At 38.8% G+C, this 19,948-nt stretch overlaps 1 protein-coding gene and 1 long non-coding RNA gene across 4 annotated transcripts in view; both read right to left on the reverse strand.

The window, feature by feature from the left end:
• The window catches only part of LOC134791040 (uncharacterized), a 51,685-nt gene that overhangs the window by 21,654 nt on the left and 10,083 nt on the right, over positions 1 to 19,948 (reverse strand). The window lies entirely within an intron of this gene.
• On the reverse strand, positions 236 to 8,852 carry LOC134790914 (tubulin glycylase 3A-like). 3 transcript variants are annotated; one of them, XM_063761913.1, is made up of 10 exons: positions 8,588 to 8,852; positions 8,327 to 8,468; positions 6,271 to 6,464; positions 5,686 to 5,861; positions 4,970 to 5,410; positions 2,496 to 2,710; positions 2,216 to 2,306; positions 1,926 to 2,096; positions 1,599 to 1,852; positions 236 to 1,286 (listed from the first exon to the last, which is right to left on the reverse strand). In XM_063761913.1, exons 1-10 carry the CDS (start codon positions 8,660 to 8,662, stop codon positions 313 to 315), a joined length of 2,733 nt encoding a protein of 910 aa, XP_063617983.1. In that variant the 5' UTR covers positions 8,663 to 8,852; the 3' UTR covers positions 236 to 312. The 3 variants fall into 3 exon arrangements, with proteins under 3 accessions (XP_063617983.1, XP_063617984.1, XP_063617985.1); XM_063761914.1 differs by having other exon boundaries at positions 8,572 to 8,852; XM_063761915.1 differs by having other exon boundaries at positions 8,719 to 8,842.

Genomic DNA, 19,948 nt, shown 5'->3' on the forward strand with positions numbered 1-19,948 from the left:
TCTGAAAGAATAATTTTAAAATATAACTTTAATAATACATTGATTACAATAGAATTTGAAGTTGCCAACAATTATCACGAATAAAAATAATATATACTTACACTTAATATCTAATTGTATTTAAATTGTATATATGTAAATATTTAACGCTTTGCAAAATATTTTTAGACATTAGTGGAAAAAGCATACAAATTTTGTACATAAAATGTACCTATAGTAAATATAAAGTTCTTCCAAGAAGTTTGATAAAATTGTTTAAATACGGGATGCTTGAATCTAAAGGGCAGTGTTTTGAATACGGATACAATAATATTACTCTTTTTTCTTTTTATTATTTTGTGTCTCGTCGTTTAGAGGAGTCACAACTACGCGGTAAGGGGCGTATATGGAGGTGCAACTCTCCGAAAACTTTATAGTTTTTTGCTTATTCCTATTTTCATCACGCAGCTTACAGATGTTCCTACCGACCGCACTAAGTTTTTTAATCGGATCCGCCTCGTTGGCGAAAGACCGCGAGCTCAGGGGTTCCAATAACGACCTATTATTCGAGTTAATTATACCAGACTTAGATTGTCGCAATGGCACAATGTTCTCAGACCTATTAGCAATTTTGTTCTGAACGGATATGGTTGAACGCAAAATACTGGCCGTTTCTCGTTCCCATTCGATAGGATCTATGTAGCAACGCTTGTTACCGACCGACCTGTCAACCTTGGGCTTCTCCGCTTTGCTGGCCGACTCGGTCCGGTATTTGCCGACATGCTTAGCGGACTGCGTGTCCTCGGGCCGGCAGCATGAATGGGGCACGATGCGTCGCTTACACTCTGTGTTTTTTTCCCGTCTTCCTCGGTGCGTCCTAGAAGAAATCGCTGAGGAGTTACGTTTTTTCCCGCCGTTTTTCAACGCGAGACCTGATTTAACGACAGTGATAGCTTGGCGTACCGTGAAAGAGTCCTTGGCTGCAAGAAGGAGGCCGTCCTTGTTAGTGGGCAGTGCGTCGTAAGGATTTAGCCAGGAGAGGAAGTCCGTGATGATAGGTCCGCTGTACTCCGGAGGAATCGGTTTGTCTTCCGCTAATAGTGCGTCATCAGATGGCACTCGCTGCACGAATGGCATGGTGCTTCTTTGTTCATACTTATGTTGTTTCAACTTACTCTTCAATAGTTTTTTGCCATTGATACAAAGAGTCAACCCAAGATATGCTGGCGCTTTGGGAATAAACTGCCTATACGCTAGTTCAAATGTTCCCGTATCAGCTTCAGGGTTGTTGCGTCGATCTAGCACGACTGAAAAAAAAAGAATATTAATTTTTGATAGAAGCTTTCATCGCTGACTGCGCTTTTCGTTAGATAGTCATTTAAATTACTTAAACTCATCAAGATGACTCTAAGGAGCTAAAACTAAAGTCCACAAAAGATCTTTGAACCTTATATCAGCCTGGTAGTGAACTAAATTTCGGCTTTACCGGAATCCAGGAAGTGGATCACAAATTTGCAAGATTTTATTGCATCCGGAGGTTTCGGTAAAACTAATTAAATGATAACGTAGAAGTTGTGTCTACATGTAACTCAGTAAGCTACTTGTTACTAAAATGTAACCTTTTATAACATCTTCCAGACATTGAGGGCATAGCCGCGCTGTGACCGAAGTTGTTGGCGCCAAGTCAGGGCTAGAGTTGATCTCTATAAGCCATGGCGTAAAGTCTTCAGTCAACATAAAATCGGCTCCGTACAGCTCGAAGCTGTTCTGCCTCTTGTCCATCGAGTCTTGGGAGGCCAGCATCGCTCCGATGAGACACTCCTTCATGCCTGGATATATTTTCGAATCCCACAACTCATGTTTTCCAATCTGTCTTCAGAAGAAAAGCATATTGAACGCAATAAATTGGCATATATTGGCTATGGTGGAAACATTCTCATATTTACCTCAAGTAAGCTTTGAAAGTGTGACAGTCCCACATGTTTTCGTCTGGCAGGGCCTTGTCTCTTTCGCCGTTGTTCTTGTATTTGGACTGAACAGCGTTATTAGTGAGATGAACGGACTCGTGGTAGTTTGATAAACTGAATATTTGGGAGCTAAACCTTAGGTAACTGTCTCTGAAATAAAGGCTTCATTAGAACTCTAGGTAGAGAATTCTCCACGGAATTCCAATCGTATCAAATTAGTACAAAATCTAGGTGAGGATGCAAATCTAAGCGATTGCTGAATTACTTACTTATAGACCCAGATCGTCAAAGGTTGACAGCAGGTGATGAGGAACCATTGCCTTATATCGAATTTGGTGTTATAGACGACCAGTGGATTCTCTGAAAAGACATATAAATAAGCTTTAAAAAAATGGACATAATGTACCTACTTATTGACGTGAAAATAATTCTAGCTCCACCAGATCATAAATATGATTTTCATGGCGCCCTGTAACATTTACGAAAATCTCTAAAGACAGTTAGCTGTAAGTAAGTAAGGTAAAAAGCCTTTGAAATACATTATCTTACCTATATATTTCTGCACAACGTATCTACTTTTCTGGGCCGTCGGGATATTAATGAGGCCTATAATGTCCTTGATATTGTTCATGAGCTGGATGCCTCGGCCGCGGCACTTCGCACCAGGCTTCACTATCCATATGTTCAGTACACCATCAATGTCTATTTGTGGCCAGTACTTCGTCATTGTGCCTAAGAGTTTCACAGCCTTACGTTCTAGTTGCCTGGACAGAGCAATAATAGTTACCTAATCGTACTTCTGCGTATGGAAGGCATTAGTTGGAAAGACAAGATAACGAATGAGGAGGTGCTAAGAAGAGTGAATAAAAGGAGAGCTATCCTGGACACCATCGCAAATAGACGCGGAAAAATGATTGGACACTTAATACGACACGACCACTTCTTTAAAACTATCCTGGAGGGGCGGATAGGACACAAGCGGGGAAGAGGAAAACCCAGACGCAGCTTTTTGGAGCAAGTGAAAGAAAAAGTGGGGGTCGTGTCGTATCAAAAAGTCAAAGAGCTGGCGCAGGATAGGGAAAGCTGGAAGATACTCCACCGACAAGAGAATAACTCTTAAGTTGATGATGATGATGATGAATCGTACTTCTACAACCAACTGTTGGAAGGCTAAAATCACGTTTTCATTTATCATGCTCTGAAAGAGGGTCATTGTTGTTCTAAAAGGTGTGCAGAAAATGATGTTTCTGCACTAGAGCATTTAAGGTTACAATTACGATTTTTTTTTACGATAAGCAATTGAAATTTGGGTTGGGTGTAATTTGGGTATTTGGGTTGTAATTTGGATGGGATTTGTTATACAATTTCCATTCTGATATTTGACTCCCCATTCCATAAATAACGATACTTTTGCCTAAATTGTTGATTGAAAGTACCCTCAAAAATACTATAAAAATTTATACTTACTCATGTTTAAAAAAAAACACATACATTTTACTTTCCTCGTATTCGAAATGAAAAGTAGAGTGTTTAACTCGGATGAAAGGCATAATTTCAGCCTCGGAATATTGGCGCTCGAATGCAGTGAGTAGCAGTGTTGGCCGAAAGTTAATGCAAATTGAAAATGCTGGCCATTAACCATTATAAATTGAATCGTAAACTGTAATCGTCCGTTACGGTTTAAGGTTCAATTTATAATGGTTAATGGCCAACATTTTCAATTCGCATTAACTTTCGGCCAACACTGGTGAGTAATAGTACCTCGACATTAACCGAACTAGGTACCTCGGAAGAAAAGAGTGCCTTTCATCCCTTGGTTAACAATCTACTATTTTTTTTTCGGGCAATAAATAGTGTAAAAATTTGAGAGAATCAGATTAATTTAATGTAAAACATGTTTCTAGACTAAAATGTGCCAAAATTTGACACCATGCATGTTCTATAATATACTAAAATCCATTCTGAATAGATGTAAAATTATTAATAGGTATTGATATATTAAAGATTCGGTCCCCGTCATCTTTACTACTCTTAATAAATATAATAAAGTAAATGATGTTTTGTTTAATAAAAAACGCATAGTTACATTAGTTACATACCTACTCTAAATACAAAATTTGAAGTTAGGGGGTCGAGACAAATCTCACAACATCTCACCAGCGGGGGAAAAGGCATATAAAAATCCTCAAAATCCACTCACGTAAGCCCCGCCCCTTTAAGTAAGTGACCCCTTTTAGTACCTATATCACAATTGATTACTTCTGACTCTTTCTATCATTCTTGGTTGGTCCGGGTTTTAATCGTTTTTAACATGTTTTTAACGTAATAACGTAACATATCTACTTATGCACCATAGTCCTAATATTCATAGCCTCGAAATTACTTATATACATATAACTAATATAAAATGTCATTAGGTATGTCACGCAACTTGCCTATTAATAGATTCACTACATTAACGGGCAGTAATAGAAATATTTACAACAAGTATGCATAATGTTTAAGTTAATAAATGTGTAGGTTACATCATAACTCGTGTATACAATGACGATATCATTATCATCTCCATATTCTCCATCATTGTTGATATTTTAAAAATTAATGTAAGTAGGTACCTACATACCCACGGTTGGGTAATGGGTAGGTGGGCACGTATCCTGGACCGATAGAAAACCGGCAGGGTTTATACTCGTGCCTAACATTTAATAACATTGGTAACTATAATAACGAAAATTCCTTGGGAGGAATTAAAGGCCATTATTAATTCTTACGAAATAATCAATCATGAATGAAATAACCGTCAATGCACAATCGTTATGTTGAATCCAATCACACCATTATATCCATAATCAAGCTTAACACGTCATACTAGGCATAAGTACTAGCAGAAAAACAAACAATGACTCACTAGAAAACTTTTTACATTACGTAATCTCTCTTTATAGTAAGCGGAAATATGTGATAATTCTGTTTTATGTTTAAACACGCTGATGATCTCAGTGATTTAAGCAACATGAACATACCTGATGCTGGAATTTCTGTCCTCGGCAAATTTGGCCTTTTCGTGCACGAGTAAATAATGATGTGTAAGAAATTGGTCCCACTCGTGTTCCCAAATATGCTGAGCTTGGTCCTCCATATCATCAATGTCTTTATGCGTGAAGAAAGCAATGTACTCGTTCAGTCGATTTAACGCGAATTCTATAGCTGAGAATGGAACCTTTCCGTTGGGCGTGACTAGATTGCCCTCCCCGCTGGCTTGCAAACTGTTCGATAGCCATTTAAGGATGCTAATGCAAGCGGTTATTCTAAAGTCCTCTATAAATTCCTCAAGGCTATCTGGGTTGTGGATGTTGTAGCAGCGCGGAAATTTGGTCAGCGCTACTCCAGGCTCCGTGTACCAGTGCATTTGGGTTAGAGAAGCTGTCAAGCCTTCTTTAGTGGTGAAAAGCGACCTACAATACCTGTATGAAATATAAAGCAAATGAATATTTATTTGTCAACGAGGGAATATGATACAATTTGTTAATCCAGTCTTCGTAAGCGTAAACAGCACTCGAGGTTACCTTTAAAAAAATAATGGGTATGAGATTTTTTTACGAGTACGTCTATAGACTCTTTAATATTACATTCCATCCCGATGTCTAAGTGTATTTATATTGTACAAAGTAATTTAGGTCTCTGTAACTTAAGCCGCTAACAATACAAATATGTATAATGAAAACATGAAAGGAAATACCTGCTAATAATGACCTCTTTGTTGCTAAGTAACCAATCGTACTTGTCCCTTTTCGTCGTCCAGAGAAAGTCAACTGAATGGTGCTCCATGAATTTGTACAGAATCAGTCGTTCAACTTTGGAAAGCTCTTGTCTTGAAGCTCCTTTTGGATCTATGTTCGTAGGGGGATGGCGGACCTTAAAATAAAAATTCCGAACAGGTAAGTACCTAAGTAAATGAAGGTGTGTAGGAGGCTAGGGACTTTATGAGGGATTTGGGTCGGCGGCTGAGGGACAGGGGGTGCGACCCTCGGTCCGAATCGTACCTGGTCCAACAGATCTCATTGGCCATTCAGCGCGGTAACTTTGCCAGCGTAATGGGGATATTTGAGCCAGGTACGATTCGTGACGGTTATATTGTTTAACTTATTAGATTTTATAATGACGAAGCCTGTTGCGGATATCAACCTTGGTATGTTTGGGACGAAGCATGTTGCTGATTTGCATTTGTAGCCACCGGACGAAGACTGTTTTCAGAAATTATCGATGTTTGGGGGTGAATTGGAATTAGGAATTAGAATACAGCTACTGTGCCAGCTGGTTTTACCTTATGGGGCTCATATTTCTCCAACCAGCCCCGCTCCAAAAGCGCCCTCCGCACCGCGGGAAACCCTCCGCCCTTGATCATGAACACCTTGCGGTCTCGCATGGCGATGTCCGCTAGCTTCTTAAGCTCTTGCCATCGCTCGTTGCTTACCCAGCATCGGTACTGTTTTAGCTGCTCGGCTGATGTTGATGTTTCTGATTGAATACATTGAATTGAATTTAATTGAATTGATTGAATGTATTGTATACAAGGCAAAAGTGGGTCCGAATAAACTACATGACATATGTACCTACGGAGGTGAGATAAAACTGATAAAAGTGCTACCGAGTGGGGAGCATTCCACGGGCTGTCCCGTACAAACGCATTTTATTTCCTGTGTTGCGACTTTTTTTTGGGCATTTAAAGCAGGCCATTATTTTTCCGTGCATATTTTTGACCATTTGTCATAGAAAAGAAGAATTTGTCATAGCAAATCTTCAGAAAATTCGCGTTTGTACAGGTAAGGACAAACAGTAGACAATTTCATGGAATGTTCCGTGGGTGCCGCAAGAGGCTGGTAGGCCAAGGTGGGGGTGATGGGACGACTCAAGTCAAGACTGAGGTGTGTGGAAACAAGGGGGATTTTGCCAAGTAAGTACCTATAGTGGTATACTTAATATGATATTAAAAAAAATATTGTGTTTTTTTTATGAAAGATATATGAAGTGAGCTTAAAAACAAAGAATTTCAAAGTCAAACCACAAGGAAGGTATTATAAGGGTTTTGAAACACAACAAGGTGCGAATAAAATAATAATATGTAGTAAAAATTAATATAAGTAGAGGCACCTAAATAGGTAAATTAATTTTTCATATCTCATGCTCTGAAAGTGGGTCGTTGTTTTTCTAAAAGGTGCGCAGAAAGTGTTACGTTTATGCTCTAGCGCAGAAAAGTGGTGTACTCCTCTGCGTCCCCGTCCCACGAACAACTGGGTGGAAACAAAATGGAAAAATAGTGTCTTTATTTCCTCGCCTGGAACAATTGGTAATTGTTTAATTTTACTAATCCTACGTTGATCCTTTTTTTATAAAAAATTATGTAATTAAATTGTTAAAAGCAAATTACATTTTCTTGATTTCTTTCGTTGAATTCTATTTACTCGATTTCATAAGGCGGGAACCAAAAGGAATACACCAAAAATATTTTTTTAAACCTTACACTTGCGTAAATGAGCAAAGGCAGAATCTTATACAGCCACAGTTAAACGTTTGTACGATATTTAATTGGTTTTTAAAGTTATTTAGCACTATATTCATGAAAATAAAATAAAATACAAGATAAAAATTTCTTATAATATTATGAATTAAATTGTTATTTATTTTTAAAATACTTTTATTATGTTATTACGTGGTGCGGCGCACCAAGGTCGTGGTGCGGTCCGCTATAGTCTGTTCCGGCTTCTAGAGCGAAAAAGTATAAAATTAAAAAGTAAGAGGCAATCCCGCTGATTTTCATACTATAATGAACAAATAATGTTAAAATTACTGCAGTTTGTTAAAAAATGTGTGTTGTCGTAAATATTGCAATCTAAATGATTTTCGCTAGGGGTTATTAATCTTCACACATGTAAAGTCTCCGATTGCAAGTAAAAGTCTTATGGAAAAAAATCATGGCCGTAGGTCTATTAGGTACTTCAATTACTGATTTTGTGAAATTGCCTTGTCTTGTTTGGTTTCCTCGCATTCGATATGAAAAGTAGAGTGTTTAACTCGGGTGAAAGGCACCATTTCCGTCTCGGACTATTGGCGCTCTCACTGCGTTCGAGCGCCAAACTACCTCGACAGAAATGGGTGCCTTTCAACCCTTGGTTAACAATCTACTATTCATGATTTGTACTGAACTGTATTTATCATAGAAAATCTGCGCTAACTTTCGAGAAACGACCTAGGTATACCTAAAATAACTTGACCATAATGATTAATTAATTAAAAACTATGGGTACCTAATCGGAGATCACACTATACCTGCCTCATATCTGCACTCATTCATTATTAAAATTTAGTTAGACAAGACAAACCTGGACCATTTTCAGACTTGCAAAGAGAGACAGCGCTCGTCGGTCGCAGTTCCTTCTTAGCTGTACTGTCCTTATGCAGCTTCGAGTCCGAGACGCTCTCTTCCAACTCCATCGTTATAGCCATGCGTGGCAGACTAGACACCTGCAACAAGTACCAGGCATTTTTTTGGCTAGTAGATATGCTTCTACTCCCGTGGCTAAGCCCCTACTGCCTCTAAATTTAACCCTGTAGTGCAATAACCTACTTCGCATTTAACCTACATAGGAAATCCTATCATCGAGGCTTCGGAGCGCATCACCGCCTGGTACCTTAGTGACGTCACTGCTCGAGTACATTGCAAATCGTGCGGAATTTAGTTACGCGAACGCGGAAATTAATATACCGAAATTACATTTGCTGTACAACCGGGGCGCAGCTTAGAAAACTGGGTTAAAGTAACGCAATGGCGTTATGAAAATTAATATAAAATGTGGGTACTGTAATTTACTCTGACATATTTTCGACAATCATCGATTTGATTGACGTGCCTCTATAGTCGAGTTTATTTTTTAATGTCAACTTTAGACACGAGTTTCTATCTAATGTAAATAGGTAAAGGTCAAATAGGTACGGGTAGAAATCAGTAGAAATCAAGTAGAAATGCGAAGTTTTGAAGTAACTTTTTTGATACAAGCTTTTGAAATCGACTGTACTTTTTAGTGTTTTTACTATTTTATCACAGAGTTCTTATGACCAACATTAAGAAAAAAGCTAAGTACCTACTATAGGGAGCGTGCATGAACTGTAGGAGGCAGCCCAGATGCTGTCAGAATTTTGGCATGGGGTGCAAATGTGTAGTTTATAGTTTATGCTTCCGATGTAGCCCACAAGATGGCAGAACCTACTATGCACAAGAAAACGCACAAGCACGGTAGATGGCAGCACTTGCTTTGGCAATGTACATGTTTATGTTTCTGATTAAGGCCACAAGATGGCAGACCCTCCAACGCGCGCGGTCCCTTCCCTCTATAACAGGACGAAAAATGAAGACTGGTAACGATACCTACCTACCTACTATGCTACTATTTGCTAATATCAAAAAATTGTTGGCGACTTTATTTTTCACATCACCTATTCGAAAAAGGGCTTTTTCTTCCCCGCTAGGAGGGATCAAAATGGCACTTTTCTTCCCTGCTAGGAGGGATCAAAGTTGTACTTATCTGTTCTAGGACACGAGATTTTCTTTCTTGCATACTATTTTTTTTTTGTCAAATAATACATAGGATTTTGGAACATAACAATTTTCTCATAGTTGATGTGAAAAGCAGATGTGTCACACGGTAAGTATCAAAATTATTTCGTCTTGGGCGTTAACACTTGAATCCCTCATTACGCTCAGGATTCTACTTTAGAATCCCTCACTACGTTCGGGATTTGATTGTAGAATCCATCGCTTCATTCCGGATTCAATGTACGCCCTTGACGGAAATATATCATTTTGATCCCTTGTAACACAAACTAAATACTATTGTATCACCGTTTATCACGTCTCTAGTTGGTCTTACAAAGTTTTGACTTGTATGAGATTTGATAAGATGTTTAAAAAAAACCCGGCAAGTGCGAGTCGGACTCGCGCACGAAGGGTTCCGTACCATAATGCAAAAAACGGCAAAAAAAAAAACGGTCACCCATCCAAGTACTGACCCCGCCCGACGTTGCTTAACTTCGGTCAAAATTCACGTTTGTTGTATGGGAGCCCCACTTAAATCTTTATTTTATTCTGTTTTTAGTATTTGTTGTTATAGCGGCAACAGAAATACATCATCTGTGAAAATTTCAACTGTCTAAGCTATCACGGTTCATGAGATACCTGGTGGTTTCTGTGGCGTGAATGGAAAGCCGGCGATGGGTTATTTTTGGAATCTACGCTATTAGGAACTAGAAGTGTGTTTTAGAACAATTAATTGCATGCCATTTTGAGGTAATTAATAACTTCCTTACTCGAAACGGAAAACCCGTTTTGTTACACAGTGAATTATGGTAATTACATATTTGTCTGTTGAATAATGTGACACAGATTTATTAATTTATCCATGCCAAATTGCAGCTTTCTGGCAAAGAGAATATTAGAATTACTACGTTTCTTTCTGGCACTATATAACGATCACGGAGCAAAGCAGCTGACGAACAGACGCACAGACAGACAGACGGACATAGCGAAACTATAAGGGTTCCTAGGTAACTACGGAACCCTAAAAAAGCACATCATTGGCAAGTTTATGATAGGCGAACTAGATAGCTCAGCGTGGCATACCTTTTATGGTTATCATTATCAAGTAGATTATCCAACCTCAGAACTTTATAATGCTCAGCGCCATCTAGTTCAGCAGTGAAATATAGGCCTACACTATTCTGTTACCTACACCAACTAGAGTCAGACCAAGAAAAGTCTGCAGCGGATTTGATAGCTCACGTGACGTATAAATAACACTTGCACTGCGTGGGCTATCAAATCCGCTGCAGACTTTTCTTGGTCTGACTCTATTATATAATCTATGCCTACACTTTGTTCATCATTTTTATAAAGTTTTTATGTCTTCAATTCTCTGTTTCTTTCTCTTTCGAACAACAAAGTTTTAGAGAGAAACACAGACTGTAATTTACAAGCAGGTTTCGTTAATGAGTAATGATTTCTCTAAAAGTGCATATTCAAATTCTGTGCTTATAGCAGCGTATAGCCACGAACTTGTTTGGATATTCATCTAATCCGAAGGTGTGTAGGAAGTAGCTCGTCCCACTTTCTTCTGTTTGCACAATGCAACACTTTAGGTGGTTCACACACTGGCGCCGCATTCGTGAGTCCGCCAGTGTGAAGATCGTCTTAGCTTCAGAATAGTAAATGAGTAAGATAAGTTACTAAAGACTAGTTTACCTACAAAGGTAAAGTACTTTTACAAGGTCACCTCTACCTATTATGTTAATGCCGTTGTTGGGTCACATCAGCCCAACATCAGCCTGTCTCTATTGTCCCTGCATATATCGATCAGAATAATCTACTTTCCTAAAACTGTGGACCAATACGAATTAAACGTTTAGAAGACACTACACTAGGAAACTAGGAAAAACTCGATTACTCAACAGAAGCCTACAAGTACCTACACCTATGTAGTACGCAGTGCAAGTGATATTTTAAACGCCCAACTTCTATGAAATTATGACGTAGAAATAACACTTGCACTGCGGGTGCCCGAGGCGGGTGCTATCAAAATCGTTGCAGACTTTTCTTAACTAACTCTGGTAGTTAACATGTTTTCTTAATTAAGAAGTATAATCGTCGATTCGTGTGTCTGATTTAATTTCTTGCAGCCTTGGCGAACCCGAATTCTACTGCATTGGTTTGATTTTTATAAAACAGGCACCAGTTGCTTGTATTTCCGGCAGTACAAATTTTTATTAGGTTTCATGTTGGCCAACATAAGCAATGAATTTTTTATAATACTTGAGAATCCAAAACAAGCTAAGAATAATAAATGAAATCTGTTCCTTGTTAAATGTTAATAATAAATCACAACGTAAATTACTAATTTATTTGGCTATGTTATGAACCGTATGAACAACACCAAAGATTATACGAACAGTACATTTTCCATGATGTGAACGTAGCCATAATAGTGTTGCTAGTAGTATTATTGTATTGAAAATGACAATAGCAAAATATATTTTTTCATTCTGGCAATATTCATTATGACATGAAAGCAAGATGGCGAGTTCATCTCCGGTTGGATAGTTCTTTCTATGTTATTTAACGTATTCGGTGTCATTTTCGATCTTCCCTTTTCTAGTAATTCGATAAATAAATTATTTATATAAATCTGTGAGTAGTGTAACTGTGTTTTAAGCCTTGTAAGTGGATAAAAAAAATATCGGTGTGTATCTAACCCACCTGAGGAATGCTGGATCTTTCAGTGATTTGTGATTTGGTCAGGTGTTTTCGTTTTAGTCAAAATTAAAATTTTGTTCTTGCGCAGTGAGTGCAGTTGCCGAGTTCAGATGTATTTCTGCCGTGGGGATGTTAGATGTCGGGACTGTTTCCAATGTTGGGAAACAAAAGCGTGAACTATTTGTTTTGGTGACTGTGATAAAATAAATTTAAGAAGGTTGGACTGCGAGAGCCCCCGGCCACAGTGATGGCCTTCAGTGAGGTGAGTGTCTTGAAAAATTATGATAGTAAAATAATTTTCTGTATTAGCTTTATATACACTTTGAAATCCAATTTATTTTTGGCTAAATATTTTAATTATTTTCTCTGTATTTGATAAAGCCTGTCCTACTTAATGGGGTCAAGAAATGAATATTTCTTTCTGATTGCCTGCAAAGTTTTAAATTTGAATACATTTCCATCTGACCCTAATGCCTCCTCAGCTTTACTTAATTTATAATTTTATAGTGCAGTTAATTCCTTTTCTATATTACAGGTTTACTGTAGCACAGTAATATTCAAACTGTTATTTCTGAGCAATATAGCAGGATAAAATGCAGTTAAACAAATAATAAAATAGTTTACAAAATGTTGGGTGCAAATAAGATTCTTCACAGATTTGGTTAGGTATCATTTGCTGTGCCTTGTTGTCATCTTTCCTAACTATGTTGTGTGTTTCCTAGAGAGATGATTCTAACACAAACATGCTTGAATACAAATAACAACAGTGATGATTATTACATGGCATTGATTTAGACTGAATTCATCTTTTTAATTATTGCTATTTAGGCAATACCTAATTATTTAAAGATTTATGTCACATGGATATACAGCACCCATGTTTTCATAAATTTTTGTAATGACTGTCACACATATCAAATTTGGAGTTGTAGTGATTGTTATTTATTAATTTTAAAAGCATGAAAGTACTTCCCTTAATCTGTTCTGAGTTATTGAATACAATTGTGCATTAGACTACATTTTAATAACTATTATATATAGTGATTTTTAAACCACAATGAGATGTGGAGATTAATTGTCAAGCAGACCCCAGGCTCCCATGAGCCATGTCAAAATGCTGAGATAAAGCAAGGAAGAAGAGTTATTGTACCTCTGGTTTTAAAAAAACTTACAGAGAACAGCGCCTACGAACAGAGAACCCGCCTAGAGGGTCGCTGACAGTGAATGTGTTCATTTGCCCTTAATTGGTCATTGAATGCTACTGCTGTTTGCAGTTTTGCTAATATTATATATATGTTTATTTTGCTTTGATTTCACATTTAAATATTTATTGTAATGTTTATATCACTTATTCAGGTAAGTAATTTTAGTAAATAGAAAGTCTATGCATAGTTCGTTATCAGGAATACAGGCTTCATCAAGTGGACACAAAACATTTGATTCAATATCACATTTAAAGTTAGATCAAGAAAAGTCTGCAGCTATTTTGATAGCCTACGAGTATTTATATGTCATAATTTCAAAGAAGTTTGATGTTTAAAATAACACTTGCACTGCTGTGCTACACGTGGGCTATCAAAATCGCTGCAGACTTTTCTTGGTCTAACTCTATATGATTATCTGTCACCCATTCAGTATATTAGTATGGGTGAATTACATCTTGTAGTCAATTTTAACACATGTCATGTTGTTGACGACCGGTCTGGCCTAGTGGGTAGTGACCCTGCCTATGAAGCCGATGGTCCCGGGTTCGAATCCCGGTAAGGGCATTTATTTGTATGATGATACAGATATTTGTTCCTGAGTCATGGTTGTTTTCTATGTATTTAAGTATTTATATATTATATATATCGTTGTCTGAGTACCCACAACACAAGCCTTCTTGAGCTTACCGTGGGGCTTAGTCGATTTGTGTACAAATGTCCTATAAATATTTATTTATTTATTTATGTTGCTAGCATTCATGCATTCTGTAGGTCTGAAAATTCTGAAATACATGCACACATAAAACACTTTACCACATTCTCAATCCAATAAACTATCTGCTATTGTGTAAAGTAATGATCTAACTTTCCCACTTTTGTTTTATTCCATCGGTAAAGGCATTTTGTCTAAAAGCTGGATATTCTGTTTATAATTTCCAGATACAATATTATTACGAAATTTCAGATCATTTTGATATAAGCTGCACAATCACATGCTATCCATAATTTAAGCTCTGTAATGAAATGCTTAAATGAAACTAATGTCACAGCATAACATTTGTTTAGACCATTTACATTTGTTTATTGTGTTATGAATACCTTAATATTTATATCAAGGAAACAAGTGAGCATTTGCTGACCTGCAGTATACCTACAGCTGCTGTAGTGTAGTGGGCACATACATAACATAATAGTCTCTGCATTACATCTGAGGGCCACCCGTGACAACTAAAAATCGAAATTTTGCTATCTGGGATTTAAAGATAATTTTTAGGGATATCATGCACTCTTGCATATTCGGGTGATAGAAAGCAAATAACGAAATTTCGATAATGAAACATTTAATCACATGATCACCAGTAACACCAGCAAGAATTGCCGCTGTCTGTGTGCGTGCGTGTGTGTGTGTGTGCACGCGTGCGTGCGTGTGTGTGTGCGTGCGTGTGTGTGCGTTTGCGCAGGCGTGCTTGTGTTTGTGTGTGCGCGAAATTAGTAACGTACAATATACCCAACTTTGCTTTATTTTATTATGTCATGTATAGTAGAAAAAAAACTGTACATGAAATGGGATGTACACCAACCTGTAATAATATTTGTCGACTATTGCAAACATATAAAATATCCGGACCTGCAGCTGAAAGCTTTCATAGGAAGATCCTAAAAACCCCGTAACTATCGTGCATTTTGCCCAGGATCTTGTTTTATTAACTACCAATTTCGCCGCCGCATTGTCATAAGGGCTCCGGCGTCCGGCGGCGGCAGGGCAGGTTCAACATCCTCCGGGGGTATTGCACGTCTGCGTCGACTGCACTTTGTATGCAATCTTTATCGCCGATCGCTAATCCGTTACAGCTCTTTTGAACGTCTCTCTCGTCAATGTTGTTTTAGAACTTTGACTTGCATGAAACAAAGGAAGCTGGTGCCGGTGGCTGCTTTTACAAAAAAACTTTTGCTGTGTATATGATTGTAGCGCCGCTTGGAGGTTATAGGACATAATATATTTATGGAATAGAATAAGAATTTATTCGTGATGTTAAAACCAATAGGTACTCAAAAACTTTTTTGTAGTTAATATGGACTTGACTCTGGTCTCCGAAAAGTCCATGAGACCAATTTCACGACGGGGACTAAAACATTCAATTCATGACGGGAACCTAAGTAAATTATAAAGTTACCAATAAAGTAAACTGTTGTAAAAAACGAAATACCTATTGTTTAGCGGGAGCGCAAGGTGGAAACGAGTTTCTAAGCTTAGCTTTGACCTGACTTAGCTATCCCACATCTCTGGTGCAAAATAAATCTCAATGGAGAATTCCCAGCATTGAATTACATGCCATTTAATTGCATGTAAACTTCCTCTTTGCGCAGATAATAAAAGATTACACAACCGATTCAGTTTGGGATCGCGTCACGCGGCATGTCGGCAGTCATCGTCTGACGCAACAACCGTTATCAATTCACACGGTCTGTTTATTATTATGCAGCGACTACTTAGTGAGGTTATTTAGCTTTAGGTGAAACATCCTCGGCTTTCATAAGAATCGTTTAAGCCAGGTTCCCACGGTGCGATTGTTATTCCGAGCGAGTTGGGCGCTTCGTGCGTTGAGCGTTAGCCGTTTATTCCTATTGCTCGAGCGTACACGACTTGATCATTCAGGGAAACCACTGTACAATCGCTCTCCGATTTCGCATAGTTGTTACGGATCTAGAGGCAACAGTTGCACAGGTATGCCTTAGCATTAGAGTCGCCCCTGCTCTAAAAAGCATTAGGAATATAGCGTTGCGTGAGTTGTGACGTTTTCGGAAGTCATCGTGACGGTAGATGGCAGTGATAGTCGGAGATCCTGTGGGAAATCAACCACTGTCCACCTGAAAAATGACAAAAAGTAAGTTAAATAGGTCAATCAACTTTTATCTTGTTCTACCTTTGTCAACAATTTTGACGTGGTTTCTTAGAAAAATGGTTGTTATAAATTCTGCTAGGGAGATAAGCGGGGAATTACATGTGAATTTATACTGTCACGTCACGGGTTAAGGTACAGAATGATGTGGAAACAGCTGTCCCGTTCCTTTTTATGGAGTGTTAGCGAGAGGTAACGTACAGTAACTATCGCCGTGACACTTTTGGAGTGCGAACTCTGCGCTCGATTTACATAATAAAGACATAGTATTCTATTTGACCCCGATAGTGACGGCCATTCTCCGAGTTATTTCAAAAGTCATAGGAATTTAGCCGTGGTACCTACCGCAGTGCAGGCCCGCTAATAACATATTTACGAAGCGTGCCAGTAATAGAGTTTAATAGCGCATCTTGTACTACATGTAGCCTGTTATTGATTGTACAATTATAGGTATAGACGGAGTAGCCAGATCATTTTCGGATTTATTTTTATTGCTATTTTTAACGAGTGTCTGTTGGGAAACCGAATTATGGGCAGTAAACGTTCTTTGGATAATAAAGGGCCGATCCGGATTGGAAACAATAAATAGGATCAAAGCAATCGGTAATTGGCAATTAAGAGAAGCGGCCGGGGCAGTAAGTAGACGGGCAGATAAAAACCCAGCCTATACTTATTGGCATTTCAAAAATAACTCTACGTAGGTATGTATCTGCACTTTGTTAGCCGGTATTTATTCTATGTTAATATATACCGATGGTTTTATTGTCAGTATCTGATAAAACTAATTAGATTTTTCCACTGCTAGTACCACTAGTACTTACACTAAAAGCATCGGCATTACTAAGTTAATAAACTGATTGGACTCTTTCTAGTGCTTTCATTAAAAAAAAAGGTTCAGTTTAATCTATTTAATGTAATACGTACCAGAGGTATAGTTTCTCGTTTCATTAACTTCCATTCACTCTGTCGAGTTTATATCTATTTATTGGGAAAACAATTGCCTAATTACAATGGAACTAATGGTAACGATAGAACAAGTGAGCAATTGGGAATACAGAGGATACAACATTCAGTAGCTTGACTACCGTAGTTGTGTTTACTTGTACTATTGCAGTATGCGGCAGTTATCTAAATGGGTCGTGGTTTCCTTGTAGGGCCTCTGTCACAAGCCAGTGAGTGTGTTTCCGATATCAGCTGAATGCGTGAGACTTAGGAATTGAATATCAATTAATGTTTTTTCGATGTGCTACCCATTGTGCCCGCGCAAAGATGGGGTCATTGCCTAAACCTCCGTAGACGAAAAGCATGTGCTTAGTGTTTAGTAGTAATAGGGAATCCCAAACTAGAAGTAATTAACTATTGAAGAGAGGATTTTGACGATACCACCTTACTTATATTGGTTACCTGCAACCTTAAGGTCTTGTGGTTTGTCCTCTACCTTAGCAGTGACAGTGGAACAAGGAGGTATCCCTCTTAACTCTTCCTCTTATTTATTTTCATCATCATCATATCAGCCAGAGGACGTCCATCACTGCTGGACATATGTCTCCCCCAAAAAGTGCCACAATGACCGGTCTTGCGCCACCCGCATCCAGCGGACTCCCGCGACCTTTACCAGGTCATCAGTCCTTGTTTATTTTACTAATGCATAATAGTGGAATTCATGGATTGCCACAAATAGGTAACAACCCACATCCAGGCTTTAAGAGCGCTATTACATTTCGGCGTTGAGCGAGTTTAGGTATTTTACGCGCTGCGGCAGGCCGTGCGAGCTCAGTACGCCGATCCCTTCTACCACGCTCGCACTACAATGATGGATTAAACATTCTTGATCCTTCGCGAAGCATATTGAAATCAACCATAACAACACTAACTGTACTTAACTTTTAAAGTTCTAAAACTGTTATTTGGTAAGTACGAAAATACTAAATGCAGTGCAAATGTACATAGGGGCTGTTCATAAATTACGTCATCTATTTTTGACGATTTTTGACCCCCCCCCCCACCCCTCAAATCATCCAAAAATCAAGCTTCGGATGAATCTGTTTCCTCCTACGTCATGTTACCATCATCCGATGTCCAGACCCCCCCCCCCACTCCTCCCATTTGAAACGACGTAATTTATGAATAGCCCCATACTTGTACTTATGAAGGTATATTACTCGAAAGAAATTATAGGTACCTACTCGCTTATTTACATGTTTCGTCATTGCATTTGGTACCTATAGGTTGTAAAGTTTGTATCAACGAGGGTTTAAAAACGAACTGGTACTGAGGATCTGATGATGATTAAGGTGGTCACGGATACCAATCAACCATGTAGTAACATGATTAGGCTCGTTTGATTCGTCTCAACAAGATCTTTGACACTGAAGATACACAGGGTCTGATGATGGAGCTGGAAGGTGGCCACGGGTACCAGTCTATCATGTAACTAAACAACTTCGTGTTTGGGCTCGTTTGATTCGTCTCAACAAGATCTTTGACACAAGACAGTACTCAGGCTCTGATGATGGAGCTGGAAGGTACCATTACCAATCAACCATGCAACTAAACCACATCGTGTTTAGGACCGTTTGATTCGTCTCAACAAGATCTTTGACACTAAGTGATACTCAGAGTCTGATGATGGAGCTGGAAGGTGGTCACCGGTACCAATCAACCATGCAACTAAACCACTTCGTGTTTAGGCTCGTTTTATTCGTTTCAACAAGATCTTTGACACAAGATAGTACTCAGGGTCTGATGTTGGAGCGCGAAGGTGGCGACGGGTACCTGTCTATCATCATCAGCTCCATCATCAGACCCTGAGTAGTATCTTGTGTCAAACATCTTATTGCGACGAATCAAATGAGCCCAAACACGAAGTGGTTCAGTTACATGGTAGACTGGTACCCGTGGCCACAGTCCAGCTCCATCATCAGACCCTGAGTACTAACTTGTGTCAAAGATCTTGTTGCGACGAATCGAACGAAGCCAAACACGAAGTGGTTTAGTTGCATGGTTGATTGGTACCGGTGACCACCTTCCGGATCCATCATCAGACCCTCAGTACTACCTTGTGTCAAAGATCTTGTTGCGACAAATCAAACGAGCCCAAACACGAAGTGGTTCAGTTACATGGTAGACTGGTACCCGTGGCCACAGTCCAGCTCCATCATCAGACCCTGAGTACTAACTTGTGTCAAAGATCTTGTTGCGACGAATCAAACGAGCCCAAACACGAAGTGGTTTAGTTGCATGGTTGATTGGTACCGGTGACCACCTTCCGGCTCCATCATCAGACCCTGAGTACTATCTTAAGTCAAAGATCTTGTTGAGACGAATAAAACGAGCCTAAACACGAAGTGGTTTAGTTGCATTGTTGATTGGTACTGGTGACCACCTTCCGGCTCCATCATCAGACCCTGAGTACTATCTTAAGTCAAAGATCTTGTTGAGCCGAATCAAACGAGCCCAAACACGAAGTGGTTTAGTTGCATGGTTGATTGGTACCGGTCACCACCTTCCGGATCCATCATCAGACCCTCAGTACTACCTTGTGTCAAAGATCTTGTTGCGACAAATCAAACGAGCCCAAACACGAAGTGGTTCAGT

This window comes from Cydia splendana, chromosome 5 (genome assembly GCF_910591565.1).
Source record: "Cydia splendana chromosome 5, ilCydSple1.2, whole genome shotgun sequence".
Classification (NCBI taxonomy): Eukaryota; Metazoa; Arthropoda; class Insecta; order Lepidoptera; family Tortricidae; genus Cydia; species Cydia splendana.

Coding starts and splice junctions, on each gene's coding strand:
- LOC134790914 (XM_063761913.1), bottom strand. CDS start 8,662: ATGTACTCGAGCAGTGACGTCACTAAGGTACCAGGCGGTGATGCGCTC. Junction 2,307..2,495: donor CGTTGTGCAGAAATATATAG/GTAAGATAATGT, acceptor ATGTCTTTTCAG/AGAATCCACTGGTCGTCTAT. Junction 1,287..1,598: donor TCTGGAAGATGTTATAAAAG/GTTACATTTTAG, acceptor TTTTTTTTTCAG/TCGTGCTAGATCGACGCAAC.